Source organism: Lygodium microphyllum, chromosome 25 (assembly GCF_053477565.2).
Source record: "Lygodium microphyllum isolate KBCC chromosome 25, Lygodium_microphyllum_v1.1.10, whole genome shotgun sequence".
Lineage (NCBI taxonomy): Eukaryota > Viridiplantae > Streptophyta > Polypodiopsida > Schizaeales > Lygodiaceae > Lygodium > Lygodium microphyllum.
In genome coordinates, this window is record NC_141159.1 from 46,277,435 (window position 1) to 46,300,706 (window position 23,272).

Genomic DNA, 23,272 nt, shown 5'->3' on the forward strand with positions numbered 1-23,272 from the left:
AGTAAAGGCCAAAACAGCACTTTATTCCAGCCATTTATGACAATTTGACCTTTAAAAATGCTCAGTCTGAAAACCATATGTCATACTCCAAGTTTGCAAACATTTACATATTTCTGCCCAGGACATCATATGCATCTGAAAACAACTATGATCCTATATAAAGTGTTTTTTTGTGTTCTCACATCTTGGAGCTTTTTTCAGGTACTTATTGATAGATTTCTCCCTTATTGAAAGCAGCAAACTAGTACACATATGATGTAGGATTGCAGTCATACTTGGCAATTCTAGCAGCACCTATAAAATTGTTTGTCCGCAGTACTTAAAACGTATTTTAGTCCCAGACAGTCTAAGATATATGGCAGGATATGCTGGAAGCTTATAGAAAATGCTCGTTCTTTAACAGCTTTGCTATACTCTGTGATTTCTGCTTATGAAAATCTGACTTTCCATCTGAGGATTTCAGTATCTCTATTAATGTTTGTCTAAAGCTCAAGAAGGTACATAACTTTCACCACAAAGTGGAGAGAACAAGGTGGAAGAAAAGGCAAAACGAAGACCTTTCATCTTAGATTATGATTCAGAATATGGATCTTTGTTGATGGTATTATGGCACTGATTTGATCAAAAGGCAACAAGACATTTTATTCTAGCCATTACAAAGAGTTTTAATAGACAGCTTCCCAATCAGCCTTTTGATGAGGGAAATGGTTCTCCGTCTGAAACTCAGAAAAAGGCATATTTGCTGCATGAACACAAGAACAATGAATCCACATGCAGCCTGGAAGGAGTTCATCTTCCAAATGATGGGGCAGGATCCTTGGTACAAAATAGAGTTTAGTAGGTCCACATATTCTCCCTGTATTTTCTAGGAAAGATGGTATGGCAAGAGCTAGCATCTTCTCCAAGATTAACAAATTTTATATAGATGACTAGCTTGTGATAGAGGAGATCTACCAGGTAAATTCCCTAGCACCACTCTTTCGGATCACTCTCATGTCCAGCTCATTCTCCTCAAGAGAATCAGAGGTCCCTGTTCCAAGTTAAGGTCCCTGATCACCTTCATTTTGATGATGATTCCTGAGAGCCCATTATTGAGATATGGGCAGCTCAATCTTTTTGGGATGGGCAGGCAGCCAAATTTTTAGATGAGCCTCTCCAGGAGAAAAGCTCTTTCTTCAGGAGAGTTAATACAATTGCAATGGTGTTCAATTTAGCTCTGTGGAAGTATGATTTGTTTATTGCATGAATTTACTAGTCAAAAGTAGCGTGTGAGTGCATAAAACCAAGCAGAAAACAATACAACATTGGAATTTTCCCGCAATAAGAAGCAATATAGCTGCAAAGGTCCTTAGGCTAGCTTTGCCAAGAGAGTATTTCTTTTGAACGAGTCAAGCTCTTAATAGTTGCTTGTCAGTGTCTTGAGAAACAACTTGGGAAAGGAACTCCTTGTATATATTCTCCACAACTAATGAACAAAGAAAGAAACATACCACCAAAAGAAGCAGCAACTGCAACAGAACCAACAGTAGAACCTGCTGCAGCTGCTGCTGCTGCAAAGCCTGTCGATCCAATAACCGGTACTATTGTGCCAAGGGTTGGTGCTAATGCCGATAAACCAGCAGCAATTGCTGGTACAGCAAGGCCTGTAGAAGACAAAAATGATAACAAAACATATGTCACCTAACGATTTGAACAAACTGCTTGACTCTCCCTCATTATGTTGAACAAACTGCTTGACTTGCCCTCAATGAATTTGGGCAGCATTAACTCTTTAAAAAATTCTCAAGTGATAATCAAATGATCATATATATTTAAGAAACTGAAAAGTGCCTCTCATCACAACATAACATGTCAACAAAGAAACACAAAAGCCCAAGCTACTTGCTGATGCTTTGCACAATTCAATCTATGTGCATGCCCTACATAACTCCAGTTAGGGCGAGGAGTGCTCCCCCAGTCACAGCGGCAGCACCAATAAGGCCACCACGTTTCCATTTCCTCCAGCTACTTGATGCATTCTCCTTATTGTCTTTGCTAGCTTCTCTATCCTCCTGTACTGCCATTGCTGCATAAGCAACCAGTAACTCCATCGCTCCCTAGTCAAAAGCAAAAACAAGATTACAAACTGTATGAGGCTAATTAAAATAATGCTTTTTTTTTCTCCTAATAGTAATTAGAATCAAGTACACTACTAAACAGAAGTGAAATACAACAAGATTGCTGGTGAACCAAGAACCATATGAACCAAAAAGTGTGAAGTGTATCTTTGTCCAAGTTAGCACCTAACCAACTATACAAGCTGCTCTACCATTGCCACCTAAATGGCCAACTTTGGATCCCCATCCAAGAAAACACGGAAAGAGCTGTGAAAACGCTCAGCTCAACAGTTGTCTTTAACACCTCAGCTATGCAGGTGCTCAGTAAATGCTCTTAAAAGCAAAGACAACACACTGGATTTTTTGTCAAGGCTGAAGCATCATACAATCATCTTTGTGCATTTAACCATCACACTAAGCACTTACCCACTGATGAACAATTGTACTCACAAAACTCCAGATTTGTACAGTTTTCATTTCCATTTGCATAGCTTCATTTCCATGCCTTCATTCCCTATATAGTTATTGGGAGCTCCCTCAAACTCCTAATTTTGCTATTTTCAGACCCATTTCTTTTCCCCATTACAAATAACTTGTCGTGGCTGCCTTACAAGAGCATATGTGTAACAGCTAGTGAGATGGAGTTTCAGCATGAAGGTGATAAGAAGAAGCTGCCAACTCAATTAGTTTCAGTTCCTTGTACCACGAAGGTTCAAGATGTCAAGAAATGACTGCTATGAAAGCAAACTAGAGAGATAGTAGGGTTTGTGGGGAGAAACACAGATTGTGTACACCAAACACTAAGAGAAAAGAGAAACTCCAAAAACACAAAAGAAGAAGAGGATGAAGTATTGAGTCCCCCGGCAATAGGATGTCAAAGATGTATGCTGAAGGTGAAGGACAGTCATTGAGGGAGCAGAATGCAGTCCTCTAATGCCGTCGAAGTCGAGGAAGAAAATCACCAGCTACGAACATGTACTATGAAGATGAGGATCAACAAGACAGCCTGCCAGATGAGGAAATCTGGCTCCTGATGGAGCAAGAACTCCAAAAATGCAAGTGTCTAAGGTAGCAAGTGCTTGCCAGAGCCGTCGCTGATGCCAAGGAAGTGTCACCTGCAAAACACAACCTCCGAGGCTGACATGAGGTGGAGAGCACTATCGTTGGGTAGAGAGAGGTGATCTGGCAACAAAAAACGCACGTGTCTGCTGACACCAAATGGAGATGATGATTGTCACATGGAGGAAGAGAATATGCAGCCAAAAACACAGGTACAATCCGATGCCAAATGGTGGAGATGGTCACTAGGTGGAAGAAGAGAATCTGCGACCCAAAACGCAGCCTGGAAGATGTGGAAGGTGCCCGGTGCAGGGAGAGACGTAGACCACAAACTACAATATCTTCCAGGCAAGGTGTTAGCAGCAATGGAGAGGAAAATAGTGACAGAACGTTAGAAGGAATGAATGTGGGATAGATGGAATGGGTGAAGTCAGTGCCATATATATAGACATAGACTGTCTAGAGTATCACCCACTAAAGTCTCTCGGGTGGCACCACGACTCTCTCAAAAGGCACCCAAAAAGCCTTTTTGGGGCTATAAATGGAAACCAAAAATAGGAATGAAAGGAGAGAAAATTACTTAATGATATGGTTTCTCAACATCCCCTCTCACACCCAAAAAGGTGCACAAAAGAGGAGCGAGAGAGAGAAGAAGATCAACCCTAAAATCCCAATAATTCAGTTGTAAGGCAACCTATAGTGAAGAATAGTAGACACGATTCGCTGATAGGACCCGAAACTCAACCACCTCGGGAGAGAAGCCACAAGCTCCGTTACTCCATGCTGGAAGGTATATGTAGGCCTAGCCACCAAGGCATGGTTGAAACATCCAAGGCCTCAAACTAGGAAGAACCTGTAGATCCTGGATATCATTAGGAAGTAAGGGGAAGGGGACTCAATGGATGAGATGGCATGGAGATGTCAACCACCCCAAGAAGGTAAAGGGTGTGTGAAGAACCACAAGATGAGGAGGAACTCCCTCTAAAGCTAAAGAAATGGGATCCCCCTATGAAGAAGAAAGATGAGCCCCCTTTGAATCCCCCTCGAAGAGAGACAGGGAATCAAGAAACTCATGGATCACGGCCTCCAAAGAGTCTGATAACGAAGGAAGTGCCACCAATAGTGCTGAAGAAGATATCTAGGGTGTTGAGAAACCCTTCACCCGCAATTTGTGTTTTTGCGTTTCTACGTTTTGCGTTTAGGGTTTGCAGCCCTAAAAAGGGGCGCCATCCTAGACTGACTATGCCTATTTATAGGCCACACTCTCATTCATTCCTCACGGCTGATTCATTCAGTCCGTCACCTCTTCTCTCCAGCCTCTCCACTACCCTCACACCCCTTCACGAAGACATTGTGGTTCGTGGTTCGTGGCTGTCTTCATCATCTTCCTTGTGCTACGGCACCCTTGTTCCCTTGTATCACATTCACTCCATGATTTAGAACTTCATCATTCCATTCATTAGAGTTTTTTCTCTCTTCTCCATGTTTGCCGAGTTCACTCCATGTTTCTCCCCGCCAACCCTACTGTCTCGTTGGTACATCATCTTATGACATGGTATCAGAGCTAGATCTGCTCAAACAGTGGCAAAGATTCTCCACTCCAATGAAGGCAAAGACCGGTGGCGGGTTCGGCTTCCACTTCTCTTCTTCTTCCGCTGCATCAAAATCTCGTTTTTACAGATTTCAAGTGTTTCGACTTGCTGCCCATAACCCGTTCGCGGAGGACATCTCAGTCGAAGCTGTCCATTGCAATCTCCATCAGTTGGCACCTGATTTCCAGCCCTCTTCACATAGTTTAGAGCTGATTCCAGTCAGGCAACTGTTGTTCCTATGCAGACCTGCTGCCGTACAGCCTGTCACGTCATCACAGTCCTGTTCCCTGCGTTCTCAGTCTTTCTCTCTCTTGCAGGCTGTCTTGCTTGCATTTTAGTATTTCTCTCTCCTGCTGCCTGCGTTTCTAGTCTTTCTCTCTCTTGCAAGTTGTCCTATCTGGGTTTTAGTCTTTCTCTCACCTGCTGCCTACGTTTTTAGTCATTCCCTCTTCTCACCTGCATTTTTTTACTAGTTGCAACCTCTTATTGCTGGTCGCATCCTCCTCTCATTGGCAGCTCACTTCCAGCCCTTCCACTACCCTCCCACCCCTTGAGGCGGACATTGCGGTTCATACTTCACACTACCCTCACACCCCTTGAGGCAGACATTGCAGTTCATGGTTCGTGGCTGACCTCTTCCACCTCTTCCTTCTTCAACAAGGCACATGGTATCCATGGCTTCTTTACCAATAGATGGCCAGTCTACTGGGTGTTCCTACTATGGCACAAACGGTCATCCCACCGAACACTGTCGACATCGACCTTTGCTCCCCACCCCCTGGACTATATGTGTCTTCCACAGGCACTCCTTGTGCCAGATCGTTCTACATCAGCTATCAGAGTACTATGCTCAAGGCAATAAGATGCATCCAATGCGCACTAAGTCCTTTTGAGCACATGGAGGATCGATTGGCGCTACGACCTCCTGGAGATCGTCACAATGCCAGCAGCAGTCTTCTCCTACTACTTATTTTCAGGTACAGTGGCTTCGACGACCTACAAATCTGCAGTCCACTCCATCGAGAGACAATGATTGTTTGATACCGTCTCCTCGTCAGTCTGCTCCTTCGAGAGACAGTAGCTGCTTGACTCCTTCCTCTTCTTTGACTACCCAGTCTGCTCCACTGAGAGAGAGCGACTGTTGCCAACCTCTTGCTCATTTTGAGCCCCACCCTTCCCCACCCTTGGCTCATCCTGAGCCTCCTTCTTCCCCACCGTATTGCAGTGGTCATCAACAGATCATGGTGCCTAATGATCCTCCTTTTGCTCGTAAGGACTTAGTATGCATCGGATGCGTCTTTTTGCCTTGAGCATAATACTCTAATAGCCGATCCAAAACAAGCTCTGTTGGCCTAGAAGGGAGAGGTGGCACAAGGAGTGCGTGGTGATAGACACATATACTCAAATGGTGTGGGGAGCAGAGATCAAAGTCGACAGTCTTCAAGGGGATGATTGTTCTTGCGACAGTAGGAGCACCCAATAGATTGTCCATCAGCTGGGGGAGAAGCCATGGTACCAATGTGCCAACCTAGAAAAGGGAGGATGGGAGGGAGAACAAGAGAAAGGTATCTCCCTATGATGCAGTAGAAATAAGGGGAAAAGTCAAAAGATGTTGCTAAACCCACAACCTACCTTTGCCTTCTCCGATGTAGAGGATCTTTGCGGCTCTCCAAGCACCTCTTGCTCTAATACCATGTTAAGAAATGACTGCGTGAAAGTAAACCAGAGAGTGTAAGGCTTGCGAGGACAAATAGAGAGTGTGTATGGCAAACAAAAGAAACTCAAAAAACACAAAAGAAAAAGATGATGAAGCACTAAATCATGCTAACAGAACAAAGTTGATATAGCAAAGCTGAAGCTCTGAAGATAACTGTGTTGTCCCGTCTACTAATCAAGCGGTAGCAACTATAGGGAATCTACACAATAAAGGGAGCAAAATGCAATCCTCCAACAATAGGATGTCGAAGATGTATGTTGAAGATGAAGGACAATTGTCGAGGGAGCAAAACGCGATCCTCTGATGCTGTCAAAGTCGAGGAAGAAAATCACCAACTACAAACGCATACTCCAAAAGATGAGGATCAACAAGACAACCTACCAGATGAGGAAATCTGGCCCTTGATGGGGGAAGAACTCCAAAAATACAAGTGTCTGAGGTAGTAGGGGCCTCCGGGAGCCATCGCTAATACTAGGAAGGTGTCAGACTGCAAAACACAATCTAAGAGGCTCACGCCAAGTGGAGAGCAATGTTGCTAGGTAGAGAGAGGTGATCTTGTAGCAAAAATGTAGGTGTCTGGTAGTAGCAAGTGGAGATAATGGTTGCCACGTCGAGGAGGAGAATCTACAACAAAAAATGTAGGTACAATCCAACGCCAAATGGTAAAGCTACAACCCTTAACCTTTTTATAAGATAAAAAGATCCATAAGACCTCATGCTTTAACTTGGGGAACAATCGCTCTTTTCCCTTCATCTTCTTAAGCCTTGCCTTTTCAAAGCGCAAGAGCACCCAATCACCCTCTACATATTCTAGAGCCCTACTATGATTGTCTTTTTGTGACTTTTGAAGAGCCTACTTTACTTTCTTGTGCACTTCATTCATATTGTCAACATACTTATCTCCTTCAGCAATTTCATTCTTTGTATGCAAAATAGGTGCAACCTTCTTACCCACCTCACTATATTAAAAAAAGCCTTGCCATGGGATTATGGACAATGTTGTTATAAACAAAAGCCACCAATGGAAGAAAAAATCCCCACGTAGTCTAACACTCTTAAGACATAACTTTTTGGTAGACCTACAATAGTTAAATTTGTCTCTTTTGACTATCTATTACCAATGCTAGATTGTGATATACCGTGATACTTGAAGGTGCTACACACAAACAGCTTCACCACATAACCTGCTTTTATCTTCTTCCTCACTAAAATAAAATGGGCATGCTTATGAAGCATGTTGATGATACTCCAAACCCCATCATTCCCTATAGGTCTTGGAAAGATTAAAGATAAAAGTCTAGATATGCTCTCCAATTTGGAATAGGCAATGGATTATCAATCTAGGTGCCTTCTCTTGGTCATACTTAACCTTCTAGCATACAATGCATGTACATACAAAGGAATCAACATTATATCGCAAAGATGGCCGACAAAAGAAAGATACAAGTTCTTTCACCGTTGCATCAAAGATGGCCAACAAAAGAAAGAGACAAGTTCTTTCACCATTGCATCAATTTCTCAATGGCCCCGCATATGGTGGTGAACATGCAGCAGCTTTGTGTAGTCACCAGGTTGGGCACAGCAATTAGGGAGGGTCATATAGTGCAGGCAGGATGGGCAGGATGGGCAAATGTGCCACATACACCCAGCAGTTTGCACAACATTTACTGCAGTCATTTTATGCAATTGACCTATTCAGCAGCAGGACCTGGTCATTTTTCATTATTTTTCGCCCTGTTTAGGCAGGCCCTGCCCCTGGTCACATACACTTTTGTTTGTGCAGATTTAGAAAGCGATGTCCGGCTGGATATTCCTCACAGCCAGTTGTACATATTTCCTTCGGGATTCAGCATTCACTCTCTCTATTCTTCAGCATTTCACACACACACACACACACTCTATTCTTCAGCATTTCACTTGACCTAAGCCGATCAGAGCTAAACCATGTGATCAGAGCAAACATACTAAAGTTAGATACAGAGAAGACCTGGATCCGACCCCCCTCCCCCCATGGCACGAGGATGGCACACTACCAGACCCACTTCCTTCAGGTATCTGAGTATGGTTTCATCACCCGACCCAATTACATGGACACACAGCTGCCTCATGGACTACGCACAGTTATTGGTCGAATCCGCACCTCATCCTACCACCTGAGGATTGAGACAGGCAGATGGGAGGGTATACAGACAAAAGAACGCATATGCCCACTATGCGACAGAGAGCCAGAGACAGAGGAACACTACATCTGCCGATGCATTGTATATTATGACATACGAGGTAGATACCACTGTCTGTTTCGAGAGGGTTTTGGACCCCTTAGACGGATCATGCAGTTTGAGGATCAGAGATGCTTGGGATTTTTCCTCTTGGAGCTCCAGAGACGCAGAGCAACAATTCTACGGAGTAGGAGGCCCCCACAGCTCGGCTCACATAGACAGAGAGCAGTCACTGACTTTTTCACTGATACACGACGGAGTATGGCAGATACCACTACTAGGAAATGCAAGAGGCATAAATAATTTGAATGCAAAGAGGACATAGAGGTCATCTTTCCCATAATCCACGAACAAGCTGATATCCAATGCTAAGTCATCCAGGACCACACACGGGAAACAAAATTCCAAATCTGTTGAGCAACAGGGCAAGAGACAAAGAGATGAAGCAATGTCGTCTCGTCACGTGTAGTGCAAAATACACAACGCCCAGCAGAGATCTTGCAGGCACGCAGCACATCCCCAATTGGAAGACCCCCAATAAGAAGCCTCCACATGAACACTTTACCCTGCTATGGAACCTTAGACTTTTACAACTGGATGAATCTTTCCTCCCACTTCTTTTTGCTATCCCAAATATACGCCATAACTTATTAGCCTTTCCAGTGACCCATCTCTTGACCTCCACCATTTGATGATATATTTGATTAGCTGACATTTTCTCGAAAATCACAAACATCCAATCACGCCAAGGAGACAATGGCTGTAACATAAGCAAAGAAGAGAACCTCAAAAGCATGTCCTCTATCAACGACCATATGTCATGATATCCTCAAGGCACCCGGAAGTGCTAACAAATACGCCGGATAGAATAAAGAGGGGGCTGCCCAGGATTGACACCATCAAGGACTATCTGCAATCCCAAACGAGCCATCCGATTAAGCTTGTCTCACTGCAAATCTTTATCAAGCCAATCCAACAACCTAGAGGTAGCCAGTACTTCTCCTTGCAGCGAATTCTCCTCCTTACGAAAATCAGGAGAGTGGCAAATTGCAAAACATAACATCTCCTACCAAGACACAATCGAATGAGAAAGGAGAAAAGACTAGGAGACCTTATTAGGCCTCCTGGAGTTAAGCACATGCCACCAAGAAGCATGAATAACCATGCTACCATGAGAGATACCAATCCTTTCTACGAAAAATTTTGTGATATCTAACCAGGGGTGACTCTCTACACATAGTGCCTGCAAAAGAGCTAGACTCAAAGCAACCATATGCAAATTAAGGAACCCCCCATCCTTTTAGGAATTGTCACATACTGCCACGAGATCCACACCTAGCCCAAACGATTCTCTTTCTTTTTCCACAACATGAATCAGATAGGCTAGACCAGTTCCAAAAGAGACTTCTTAGTCCAAGGAAGCAATGGCAAAAAAAACGAAATCATACTGACCATGATGCATTGAGCAACTTTAAGTCTCACATGAAGGGGCCAGCCTTGAGATTTCCAGTACATGAACCGATCATGAATACGGGATGGCATCCAATCAAGCAAGGCACGAGGAGGCTACATCCACACCAATAGGATAACCCAAGTGTTTAATTATATCTCCCTTAGAAATCACAATTCCATACCAGCCCAAGGCCTGCAAATCATTCTCTGTACAAGAAAGCACTGTGGATTTCTCAACATTAATATGAAGTCCCGATGCCATAGCAAAAAGATTCCACGCAACCATTTGGCCGATCAACATTCCTGCGATCAGCCTTAAGTAACATAAAGGAATCATCTGCCAAAGATTGACCCACAAGTTGGGCCCCATTGGGAAAAGACAAACCAACAATCTCGCCTCGAAGGGCCAACTTATTCAACAATGAGAGCATCAGGTGAGAAACAATAAAGGGCTAAGAGGGCAGCCTTGCCAAAGACACCAAGATAAAGCAATTTCATTTGTGATCCCTCAATTAAGTGCAATACGGCCCACAACTCCCTGACTAATGGTATCAACAAGAGAAATCATGCGAGGACCAAATCCCATGGTGGACATTAGCTGCCATAAAAAAGACCAGCTAACATGATCAAATGCCTTTTCAATATCAAGCCGAAGCATAACAACCTGCTGGCCTGAAGCTTTGGCATAATCAATCCCCAGTTGAACATTCAAAATGTTGTGCATTATATTCCAACCCTTAATGAAACCGTATTGATACGGATGAACCAAATGCGGAAATACTTTTTGCAATCTGTTGGCAATGATTTAAGAGAAGATTTAATATAAAGAACCCATAACAAAAATGGGTCTCCATTGTTTCAAAGAGGTTGGAGAGGGAACCTTAGGCAATAACCTAATGACAGCGATCTTCCAGTCTAAAGGCATTATACCAAAATTCCACACTTGCTAGCACAGACGAGTTAATGGGTCCTTAAGCTGCTCAACATGGGCTGAAAGCAACTCATTAGGAAGCCCATCCCAACTAGGGCTTTTCCTTCGAGGCAAATGGAATAGCACATCTTCCACTTCATCCTCTAAAATATCAACCTACATCAAATCAACCCATTCTGGCTTAACTTGGTTACTAACCAAATCATAAATGTATCAACGAGCAAAGTGAATGCCATCGGAAAGAATCGCTTGTGGGGCCAACAATGATTTATAAAAGTCAACACACATCTGAATGATGGAAGTAGGATCAGTCACCATAACACCTTGCTCATCCATCAAACAGACAATATTTTCCCGAGCGTATTTCTGGTGTAAACAAGCAAAGAATTGATGAGATTGACAGTTATTATCGTGCAAAGCTTCCGCTTTGGCCAGCAATTTGTATTTAGCATATTCCTCTTCTTGAAGAGATTGAACTCCTCATTTCAATCATTCAATGTATGTGAGCAAGTCATCAGTGATATCCCCTGACTGACACAAAGACAATGAGTGGGCCAACAAAGATTGCGCATGCTACAATTCAGCTTGTAAAGAGAAAGCATGTTGAATACCATACTGTCGGGATAACACTCCTGCATTATCCTTGAAAACAGCCCATGCTTCCATCCCTCCAAATAGGACCCTAGAGCTAAAAGAAGCAATCAGTTGCTAAATACATTCCAAAAACTGATTTTGCAGCTGAAAAGATTGGTTGAAACAAAGAGGAAAACAGGCAAGGAGAGCCTTAAAGGCATGAACAAGTCTGTGGGTCAATTCCAAGACCAAAGAATAGTGGTCTGACAAGACATGCTGTCGCTCCACCCACATATCAATGACTGCAGGAAGAAAAGAATCGCTTTGACAAATGTAAATCCTATCCAATCTGGCCTAGGTGTTGTGCTGAAGAGAACGATAAGTATATCCAAATTGTGAAGGATGCATCCAGGACCACATGTCCTATTTCAAAGACACAGCTGCCAGAGCAACCCAAGCCTATCGCTCATGACCATCCATGACCGAGTGCGGAGAAGTCGTCTGATCCACAAATACACACGCATTAAAATCACCCATAACAAAGCCTTGACGAGCCATGGCAAGGCAATGTAAGTCATCCCAAAGCTAACGAGGTTCCCGAGCAGTAGAAGGAGCATACACGCCTACTAGCCACAAAACCTCTCCCTCATATAGGATTTCCAGAATTAGAAATTTGTCGCGAGGATCCTAAGAAACCAAAGATGGTTGAAGAGAAGATCTGACGGCCAACATAACTCCAGATTTATGTGGAGTACGACCACTAAAAAAGATTGTATAATCCTTATAAACATAAGAAGATCCTACCAAAGCATGTTGTTTATGCTCCACAATACAAAAAAAATCCCAATGTCCAGCTAACACAACTTTCCACAATTGATACTACTTACTGCCCGAAGAAATACCTTTAACATTCCATAAAGCAATTCTCATGATAAATCATAGAAAAAAAAACTACTAAACCACCACTTTCCCTTTCCCTTTACCATCAATAGCTTTAGCTACCTGAAATCTCTCCATCTCACTTCAGATCACATCTACAAGATCTACCCTCTGCAAACTAGCAATCGAAGCACGAGAAGGAAACTATTATTGCTAGGAACGAAAAACATCCCAAGGAGGCACAAGCCTCCCACATGCATCAAAGCACAAAGCAAAATCAGAAGCCCTTTTATCATCCGCACCAACTGCAGGAACACGTGAAGATTGAGGTTTCATATAAAACCCCTTCCCTCTGCGTTGAAAAGTCTGAGTGATAGGGTGCGGAGGTGGGTGGTGGGTAGGAGTCGAACGAGAATCCTGTCTAGCATTACGTCTGGCCACAGTGACCCGAGAATCATCCTGAGGAGGCAAATTTCGACCAATCGAAAGTGATGCACGCTCAATACCAACTTTATGTCCATGTTGGACAAGCAACACAGGATCAGCTTCTAGCTATTGAACCATCTATTGGGGATGATGCTCTTGCAAATCCATGTCAAGATCCATAGAACGTTGTAATACCTCACGGCTCCTATCACATTCTGAAATGAAATGGCCCAATTGGTCACATCTAAAACAATGTCCAGCAAATGTGCCCTATTTCAGCTCATAAACCAACATTTGCAACCTTGGAACCTCAAAACGAATTTTTGTTAGGCGACGTTTCCCTGTATCCCAAAGCATACAAGCCCTGTTCCTATTGCGGGAGGCCAACCGAGGTCCACCAACACCTCACCAAGGGCTCTCAAAACCAAAGGAAGAAGTCACCAAAGATGTGCAGGAAAATCAACCACCTCCACCCAAATTGGGCATGCCTGCCTATGTACCTCCTAAAACTCAACCATAGGTCTCCATGGGATCATATGTACTAGCTGACCATCCATAAACAAAGGAATACGTTGCATAATGTGAGCATCCACTTCAGGGGAATGAAAAATGACCTCAAAAAACCCCCTTGATCCATCATAAATCTCTTCAACGAGAGGGGCCTGCACTTGCCCTGAAGCATCAACTTGACACACCTCAACATTGACAAGCATGGACTGCAGCCAAGCACAAATCCTAGTGATCAAAGGGGTCCTTCCCGTAAAGTAAAAGATGGCTGCTCTCACATGGAAAGCAGCAATCTGCTGTAAGACCAAGTCAATTCCCATGACAGCAACCACATGATCCCCTTCTAGTAAAGAGCTTGCTTTACCCTCATTGGCATGAACATAATCTGACATAAGATTATTGGCAGTGGCCAGCATAAACTGAAGAGACCCATCAGTCTGTGAGCATGAAGCATGAACATCTTGCTGAGGCAAATTCGGGGCACATAAAACCGATTCATCAACCGACATCTTACGACGTTTACCCATCTCATCCCCATCCATCAACTACTTAGAATCTTCAGCCGACAAGTCACCATCCGATTCCACCAAATCTTTATTATCCCCATGCTTTATATGCTGGTAAAGAAAGGCCATATCAATACCATTTGACACCTGCAGATTCGCCATCTCTCTCTCTCTCTCTCTTTTGTGAGTTGCCTGCAAGTCTCACCTGTCGTAACCTGTCCTTGCAACCAGATTCCTCTGTTCTCACATTCCTGTATGCAAGCCTTTTGACTGCAGGACCATATCCCTGCAGGTCTATGCTTGTAAGTCTAGGTGCCTGTAACTGTCACCGTTTATACCCTGCAAAAACTTGCACAGGCGTGTGTTGAACTGAAGCAGGAGCTGTGTACTTGCAAAATGTGTGCCTGACTGCCTGCAGAAGGGTGCACAGGGACTGCACTGAAGTCTGGGCTGCTCGCACAACAGGTCTGTACCTGACTGGTAGCGTGAAGGCTGTTCACGCAGGGGCAGGGCAGAACTGCACAGGCCTGTGAGCCTGCAAGATGGGCACAAATGAAGGCGAGTTGTCAAAGGGGGCTGAATGTGATTATCAATCAGTCACAAGGGCTCTGGTGCAGACGAGCAGGATTCGTTTCTTTCTTGTCATCGCTAGTCATCTCAGGGGCCATGCTAATCTTCTCTGTATCGTTCCAATTTTATCAGATGTCTCCGAAGAGACCATCCCCAGTCATCTCTCTCTCTCTCTCTCTCTCTCTCTCTCTCTCTCTCTCTCTCTCTCTCTCTCTATGGGGAGGAGCTACAGCACATCGTACAAGTCATGAAGAGAGATGATGAAGCCCATTTCATGTGGATCAGGATACATACAAACCGCCCACGGGATATATATGTCGCAGTATGCTACTTCGCCCCAGCAAATTCCACCGGGAGGGCTGTCCCCGTACCTACCCCGATATGAGGATATCATGCACTACTCGAGCATAGGAGACATCCTACTAATGGGGGACTTCAATGCCCACACAGCACAGAGCCAAGTCCCCTTCTTTGAGAGCGAAGACCACATGTACCGAGAGCTAGCACCAAAGGAGTTGGAAATCACATGACACAGCGGAGTGCACAAAGTATGGAAACTATTTACTAGCACTAGAAGGGGCACACAGACTAGCCATCCTTAACGGCCTAGCCAGATGTATGGTGTGGGTCTAATGCACTCACATGCTTCCCACATAAGCATCCATCCAAAGGCTCGGGAGGAGGCAACTAAGTGGACTACCTATTAGGGCCGCCTGCCCTGATCCCGGACATACAAGCCTTCAGCATCTCACCACGCCCAGTGGCGATAGCCGCAGACCACGCATACCTCCAATTTAGCATCACATGTAATTACGAGGGGACCCCCCTGGTGAGCAGCCCTCAAAGATTCCCCAGATACCACTTCACCGAGACGACGGCGAGTGCCTATTCACATCATCTGTACTGAAGCCTACAGGAGATGGATCCACACACACCCCTGGAGGAGTTCATGATACAACTGGCCAGGACCCTTCACACATCAACCGCCGCGTACTTCCCCCACACACGCCCCACTCCACCCCTCCTAGTAAGAATGCCCCACGGAATAGCCGGTACGACGAGGAATGCAAGGAAACCCGCCTCCGCCTCCAACAAGGGGAAGTCGAAGGGACATACACACACCGCCAAGCTCGCACGATCTTCCGTCGCCTAGTGCGAAGGAAGAAGCGAGCATACCTATCCAGGCTAGAGTACAAGTTTTATCAGCTATTCCTAGGGCGCGACAACAAGGAGGCGTGGAAGCCGTTCCAAGCACCCCGAGTAGAGACACCCATTACCTCCCCACAGACGTGGCATAGCTACGCGACCTCACTGTACCACGTGCCAGGACAACCCCCCCTGCCTCAACCGCCAACAGGGGACAAGCCAACTGCCTCCACCTTCTTTAGGACCGAAACAATCTATGATGCCATTGACAGACTGCAAAATGGTTGGGGCCCAGGACCACGCTTGACTAGTAGCAGAACACCTCTCATTTGCCAGAGATACAATCACCCCCTCTTAGCCCACCTATTCAACAGGGCACTACGTGAAGGCTTCCCAGCCAGTTGGTCAGCTAATACAATAGTACCAATCCTAAAGGCCGGAAACCCCAGGGTCCCCACAAACTACCAGACGGTCATGGTCGGCCATGTGCTAGCTAAGCTCTACGGATCCATCCTGGAGCATGAGCTAAGCAAATCGGCAAAGACACACCAATACCGGGCACGGGGGCAAGCCGGCTTTAGAGAGGCTACTCTACACTTGACCACATCCTCACACTCCGAGCTATCATTGAAGAGAACAAGGCATAGCGAAAGCGGCTGTACTGCTGCTTTGTGGACTTCCGCAAGGCCTTTGATACAGTTCCCTGAGCCAAACTCATGTAGAGTCTGCAGGCACTCGAAGTCCCGATAGAGATGAGATGGGGAATCCTCGCTCTATACGAGTCTGTCACTGAATGAAACCGAGCACCGAAAGGGCTGTCAAAGGAGATTATTAGTACTATTGGGGTAAAGCAAGGATGCCCCCTCTCCCCCACCCTGTTCGGACTCTACATTGACGAGATATCAGATTATGTGGACAGACTTGGAGGGGAGGGGTCCTGCCTGGGGGGGACACTGATACCCATGTTACTATATGCAGATGATATAGTTCTCCTCTCTAGCATGCCGAAGGGACTGCAATGCCACCTAAACACATTACGGACCTTTTTGCCAGGACAGAGACCTCACAGTGAACCTAGGGAAAACCAAGATCATGGTATTCAACACATCCACCCGATGGATCCGCCAATCAGTGCCCCACTTCAAATACGGGGAGGATATAGTCGAGGTGGTTCAAAAATATGTTTACCTGGGGATCCCATTCTCAAGGCCAAGATTCACCCTAAGGAAGGCTACGGCAGCCAAACTAACACACAGCTACACTTCCCTGGGATCCATGAAAAGCCAATGTGCACATCTACAATTTCAGGAACCTCGGACAAAGCTATGGCCCTTTGATACCTTGGTCACACCAACACTTCTATATGGGGTCCCGATATGGGGGTCTAGCCTCTGCCATACATGGCGAACCACACAAGATCAGCCATTGCCCAAAGGGGAGGAGAGATATGAAGGATGGGAGCAGATGGAATGCCCCTTGTTGTTGATGATCTCGTGACTGATCAAGAGTACACCATCAATCCCACACGAGATCGTGAGGGCAGAATTGGGCGCACCACCTATAGTGGCAAAGGCCCTATCCCAGACGGTGACTTTCCTATCATAGGCTTTGGAGCCTACCGTGACACAAATACTTTCCTCGCACTAGAATCATCCAAACAATTCACATCGCAAGGGGACACTGAATGTTGGTACGCCGTACTCAAGCCTGGCTGCACTTGCATGGACTACACATGGACCACCTCTCGCCCCTACAATATAGTCTAGACTGCCCTCACCTGAAGATTAGCCGAGAGGAGCTGAATCGCGTCATCAGGGCGGATATTATTCAGCTACACATAGCCAAGACATGGGTGTTACCGACCAAGGCTTTGGGGAAGAAGATGGCCTTCTATCGAGAGCACCTCCTACACCTCACACTTGACGGCTTCATCATCACACCAGCTACAAATCAAGACAGCCAGATACGGAGCGGACTCTCTCCCCCCAAAGGACAGGATTTGCCAACTTTGTCAGCTGGAGCCAGAGACAAAAGAACATTACATATGTAGATGCCCAATGTACTACGAGATCAAAGGCCGCTTCCACTGTCTCTTCAAGGAGGGATTCGGACCACTCTCCCAAGCACTAGACTTCCCCGACCAAAAATGCCTCGGGCTCTTCCTCCTGAAGCTACGCCGACATAGAGACCACCTTCTATGGGTCCAGGACTAAACAGCTGGGAACACACAGCAATGCACCCTCCAAGAGTTCTACAGACCCTCGGTCACTCCCTCTACAACGAGGACTACAGCCAACCGACTAGTGGCCCCACCCCGAGGAGTCACCTTGGATAGAGCTACAGAGAGAGGCAAAGCTCGCCGCCCACACCCACCAGCAAGCCTACGCCCCCACAGGAGACATCACCTATACATACAGCGAATACTACAACGCCACCGGGGAGCCATACCCCGCCGCTTCAACCTCTCTATGCTAGACAAGCCCATGCGGGACATCTTAAGATGACCACGCTCCATGAGCAGTTCCACACTACACTTGAAGTGCATCTAGATTGTATCGAGTCTGTATACCATTTTGTACCTACTCACCTAGTTCACCATAACACTAGATAGTAGCTTTACTAGGACTTGGAAAACTTCCCAGACATTTTGTATGTAACCTTTTGGTCTCATAGGCCAACTTGGCCTTTGTAGATGTTAATATAACTTTCTTTCTTTCTCTCGAGCGGACCGATAGAATGGGCTCGAGCAAAGCATCACCGTTGCCAAGCAACCACACAAGAGGGGAAAAAAATGAAAAATACTCCACGATCTGGAGCAGCATCAACAAGGTGACAGACCACCACACAAGGAAAAGCATGGAGGCCCTCCGAGACGTATGCAAGATGCACGACCAAGACATCGGCAACATCAAGGAAATCATGGCCGCAATGTGCACGTAAACCGCACACCAAATCAAGGAGAAAATAAGCTCAAAAGTGCAAGAATGAAAAAACGAAATCTACGCACAGATCACAACATACTTCACCTCTTGGAAGGTGGACATTGAAACGTCCCTCCAAGAGAGAAATAGGGTGATTGAAGAGTTGAGGCATGAGCTTGATGACTACAGAAACCAACTTGACCTCCTCAAGAAGGAGGAAGGGGAAATTATCGAAACAACACCTACAAAGGTGCAAACCAAGATCTACGAGCTGAAGACACACATGACAAAGGAGCTCAGCACATGGGAAAACATAGTGAAACAAGCAGGAGCCGAGGAGGCCAAGAACTCCAAGTGAATTGAAGTAGCGAAGAAGGCACCAACAAAGAAGGAGGAATTTGTGAATGCAGCATTAGAGGAGAAGAAAACGAGAAAACTTAGAGCGCTCCACAGCCGGGTAGTAGGATGGACGGAGGGAGACACCCCCTCGCAGACACCAAGAAAATATGTGAAAAGTTGGGAGTTGAGGACCCCACAATACTGGAGAACGCATGGTGCGTAAGGAAAGACCTCACCAAAAGCCGACCTCTCATCCTCAAATTCGCCAACCTGGAACCATAGCCGATCTAGTTCCAAATCCGTGTTTATCACTTGAGTTACAATTCTTCATTTTGATAATGTATCGTGTGTTTGACTTGCGTCCACCATAGCCAATCTAGTTCTAGATCCGTGTTTATCAACATGGTATCAAAGCCATGGCCGAGCTAGTTGGCTAGTGTGTGTGCACTTTTCCAATCTTCCCCTATCCCATTCTCTCATTCTCTCCATCTCTCAAAGTCATCCAATGTTTGCTCTTCATTTCAAGATAAGGAGGTTCAAGTATTGAGGCTTTGCCAAGTTTTTCGAAGTGCTACAATCCAAGAAATCATGGAGAAGAGATCAAAGCTTATTACAAAGGGTCATCATCTTTGAAGCGTAGCTTTTCAGTATCACCATCAAGTCCCTAAATCTTTTCTCCTCATCTAGGCAGCCATTATGGTTTTGGAATCGTGTTTGCTCACCAAAACACTTCTTCCGTCTCTACGGTTATGGAGCAGACGCATACTGTCGATGGAGAATGCCAACTTGCACGCCCGCAGCAACTTGTTTTCTCGGAGTAGCTCAAAGTATCACAGTCCTCCTTTGGTCCTTCCTATGTCAAACCTTACCACAAGAGCAGGAAATGGATCAGGCAGCAACCTTCGCTCTTCTTCTTCGACATGCCCAGTACACGAAAGCAAGGCTCAAGGTCCTACACCTGGAGTAAAGTCACTTTCTTATGCCCCTAGAAGGGCCGAAGCACGGCTAATTTTTCCCAAAAAACACTATAAGCAACATGTCTTGACCGTGGCTGTGGACATTGATGAAGTGCTTGGCAACTTTCTTACAGCACTAAACATGTTTGTAGCCGAGCAATACCTTCTGGAGCACACCATTTCAGAATACCATGTTTATGATTTCACTAACATTTGGCACTGCTCTCGAGCGCAGGAGTGGACTTGCGAGTGCATGCCTTTTTCAAATCAGAGCATTTTGATAAGGGGATTTCTCGAATTCCTAGAGCTTACAAATCCCTGTGGCAACTAGTAAAATATTGTGAACTCTATCTAGTAAATTCTCAACAGAATATAATAAAAAATGAAACAATTGCTTGGATTGAAAGACACTATTCTAGAATTTTCAAGGAGGTACATTTTGGCAATCACTATGCCTTGGAGGGTGTATCTCGCACGAAATCTGAGATTTGCAAGGGTGTTGGGGCACAGGTGTTGGTAGATGACAACTCTCGTTATGCATTGGGTTGTGCTAGGAATGGCATCAAGATACTACTATTTGATTACAACAATAGTTACCCATGGAGTAAAATGGCAGAAGGCACTTTGCATCCATTAATCACAAGGGTTCACAACTGGCAGGACGTTTCAATGTCCACCTTCAAAGAAGCGACAAAAAGATGAAGAAAATATTTTCCGTTGCTACAAACCAACAAAATGACTTCCCATAGTGGATCTTGTTTCCCATAGTGGATCTTGTTTCCCATAGTGGATGTAAAAACCCTACCAAGATGGAAAGTTTCTTTTCAGACCTTCCTCTTACATGGTAAGCTGAGCCACTGCTTTCACCACTAGACTTTCTTCTAATTTCTTCATTAAGGATTGAACCTCTAACACCATCAAAAGTCAAAGCAGGGTTGTTGCTAAGTGACACAACCAAAGATTCTCAGCTATCAGGCAAAGTCATCAATAAGAAAATAGCTTTCAATCATCGAAAGCCGCCAAACAAGAGTCCTGCAAACTGATTCAAAACCCTTGTGAAAGCACTCAAATGCTCAGATGTTGGCTTGGACTCGTCCAACTCCATGTTCACAAGTTTACGCATAATATGCACTTGATTCACAGGAGTCGTATTTTCATAAATGTCCTTAAGCTTTTTCCATATAGCATAACCTCTATCAAGACGCTTGATGTCTGTAAGTACATCATCAGACACTGCCATCTTAATGTATGCAATGGCCTTCTTGTTAAGTCTAGCCCAATCTACATTTGTGATAGCTGCAGGCTTAGTCTCCAAGAGAGCATCTTCACAGTCCTTGAGAAACAAAATGCCTTGCATCCTATCCTTCCACAAGTCAAAGCCAGTGCCATCAAACCTCTTGATTTCAAAGAGGAATTTAGTGTCATTGCTGCTAGAAGCATTTGCAGCCATTTTTCAGCAATACACCAAAAATTCTTGCTGCAATTTATGACAGCAAAAATAGCTGATTTCAGCACAAATTTTCAGAAAATAATAGCAAGATTCAGTCCAAGTACATGTACAGCAGTAGAACGAATGACTTTCAGCAATATGACTGCAAATTTCAGCATACATTAAATACATACATCACTGTCACGAAACTCCCACTTCAGCAATATCACCAAAAATACATCTGCCACAATCCTAGGTCTGCAAATGGTCACTAAGACTGCTGCAACATGAATAATCAGCAATACATCAACTCAATGGGAGCTGTCCAGCATGTGTACTGCATACATATGTGCTCATATCAACTTCTGATACACAAAACACCAAGAAATCTCTGCAATTTCTCCAAAATCGCACAAGCAGGGGATTAAAGATGCTCAAATCACTCTGCTTATGGCAACAAGATTGCTTCAGCAATATTCCCAAAGTGCATTTTGCGCATCAACTTTACCAAAATTCACAGATTTCAGCAAAAGCTCCAAATTTTCACTATCAAATCTGCCCCAATTGCATTAATACATATTCCCGAGAGCATAAAACGGGCAAATTTAGCAAAATTTCACAAAATTTTGCAAAAGCCCCAAAATTTCCAGGTCCAAGTGTGCACGAATGTCAGCCAATCTGACTCAGCTGAACAAAATTTCACCAATAGTACAAAAGCCCCAAATTTTATGGGTCCAAGGTTGAGAAATTTCACTCAAATGAGCAAAATTTCACTAAATTTGGCCAAATCCCCAATTTAAACGTGCACAATGTCTACAATTTCTGACACAAATGCCTCAATTAAGCATGAACAGCACTAAATCTAGAAAAGCCCCAATTTTCTCAGCCTAAATCTGCACAAATCTTGCACTGTGCTTGCACGCGCGAACACCCAAAAGAGAGAAGATAAAATAACCCAAAAATTTTTATTTAAAAAAATGGTTATTGACCTACCCGTCAGACAGACATCAGTCCGCCATCCAGCCCAGCATGCCAACCGTACGACCCGTCAATCGCGTGACCTAGAACCCGCCAACTTGTCACCCATCTGTCGACTGGGCCTGTCGCCTATTAACTGTCCAGTTGCATGTCAACTGTCCGCAAAGCCGTCGCTCGTCACTCACGTTGGTCACCTTTGCACGGTCATCCTACCCCGTCATGTCACGACTATTGGTCCTCGCGAGTCCAATAGCCATCGCCCCACTGCCACACGCCTACTGGTCACCTTGATTGCTACCCCGTCACCCAATTGCTGGTCTTCAACACAACCTGTGTTGAACAGGCCTTGTGGCTCGAGCTGCCTCTGCCGCAACCTAACACTTGTAGACGTGTCACCTTAGCTATCGACTGTTGTGCAAAGGCAAGCCTCTTCTCTTGTGCAGACCTGATTCACACTTCTTGGGAAGCGTAAACATCGTTACCAATGCTTTAATACCAGTTTGAAGGGGAGAGAGTGCGCAATGGAGTGCGAGATCGAGGCATGAGCTGCAGAGCTGAGAGTTAGAGAGAGTGAACACAGAGATAGGTGTACCTAATCGTGATGGTACACAAAGAATAAAAGAATGTATTTATATGTTAGGGTACAATAAGGGTGTATTCACACCCGTATGACTATATACACAGAGACAAAGGGACTTTACACCCAACATGACCCAACCCCCCCTAGCAAGCAGCCTCCCAAGATTCCCTAGGTACCACTTCACCAAGTTAACTGCGAGCACTTATTTCAACCACCTCTATTGGAGCTTGTAGGAAATGAACCCCTACTTACCCTTAGGGGAGATAACAGCACAACTGGCGTGAACACTCCACACCTCGACGGCCAAGTACTTCCCACACACATCCCCCCATCCCTCCCCTCCGGACAAGAATGTCCCACAGAATAGCTGGTACGACGCAAAGTGCAGGGGAACCA

The 23,272-nt window shown here is 45.0% G+C and overlaps 1 protein-coding gene and 2 pseudogenes across 2 annotated transcripts in view; 1 reads left to right on the forward strand and 2 right to left on the reverse strand.

Annotated features, from left to right (window-relative positions):
• LOC148014168 (transmembrane and coiled-coil domain-containing protein STS1-like) overlaps positions 1-23,272 on the reverse strand; it is a 190,678-nt gene that overhangs the window by 124,277 nt on the left and 43,129 nt on the right. For both annotated transcript variants that reach the window (XM_087667413.1, XM_087667414.1), the window contains 2 exons: positions 1,928-2,096; positions 1,491-1,643 (listed from right to left, as the gene is read on the reverse strand). In XM_087667413.1, coding sequence (XP_087523539.1) covers positions 1,491-1,643; positions 1,928-2,096 — 322 coding nt within the window. The remainder of the gene's footprint in view (positions 1-1,490; positions 1,644-1,927; positions 2,097-23,272) is intronic.
• On the reverse strand, positions 14,579-14,675 carry LOC148014169 (U6 spliceosomal RNA; annotated as a pseudogene).
• On the forward strand, positions 19,705-20,591 carry LOC148014170 (uncharacterized; annotated as a pseudogene).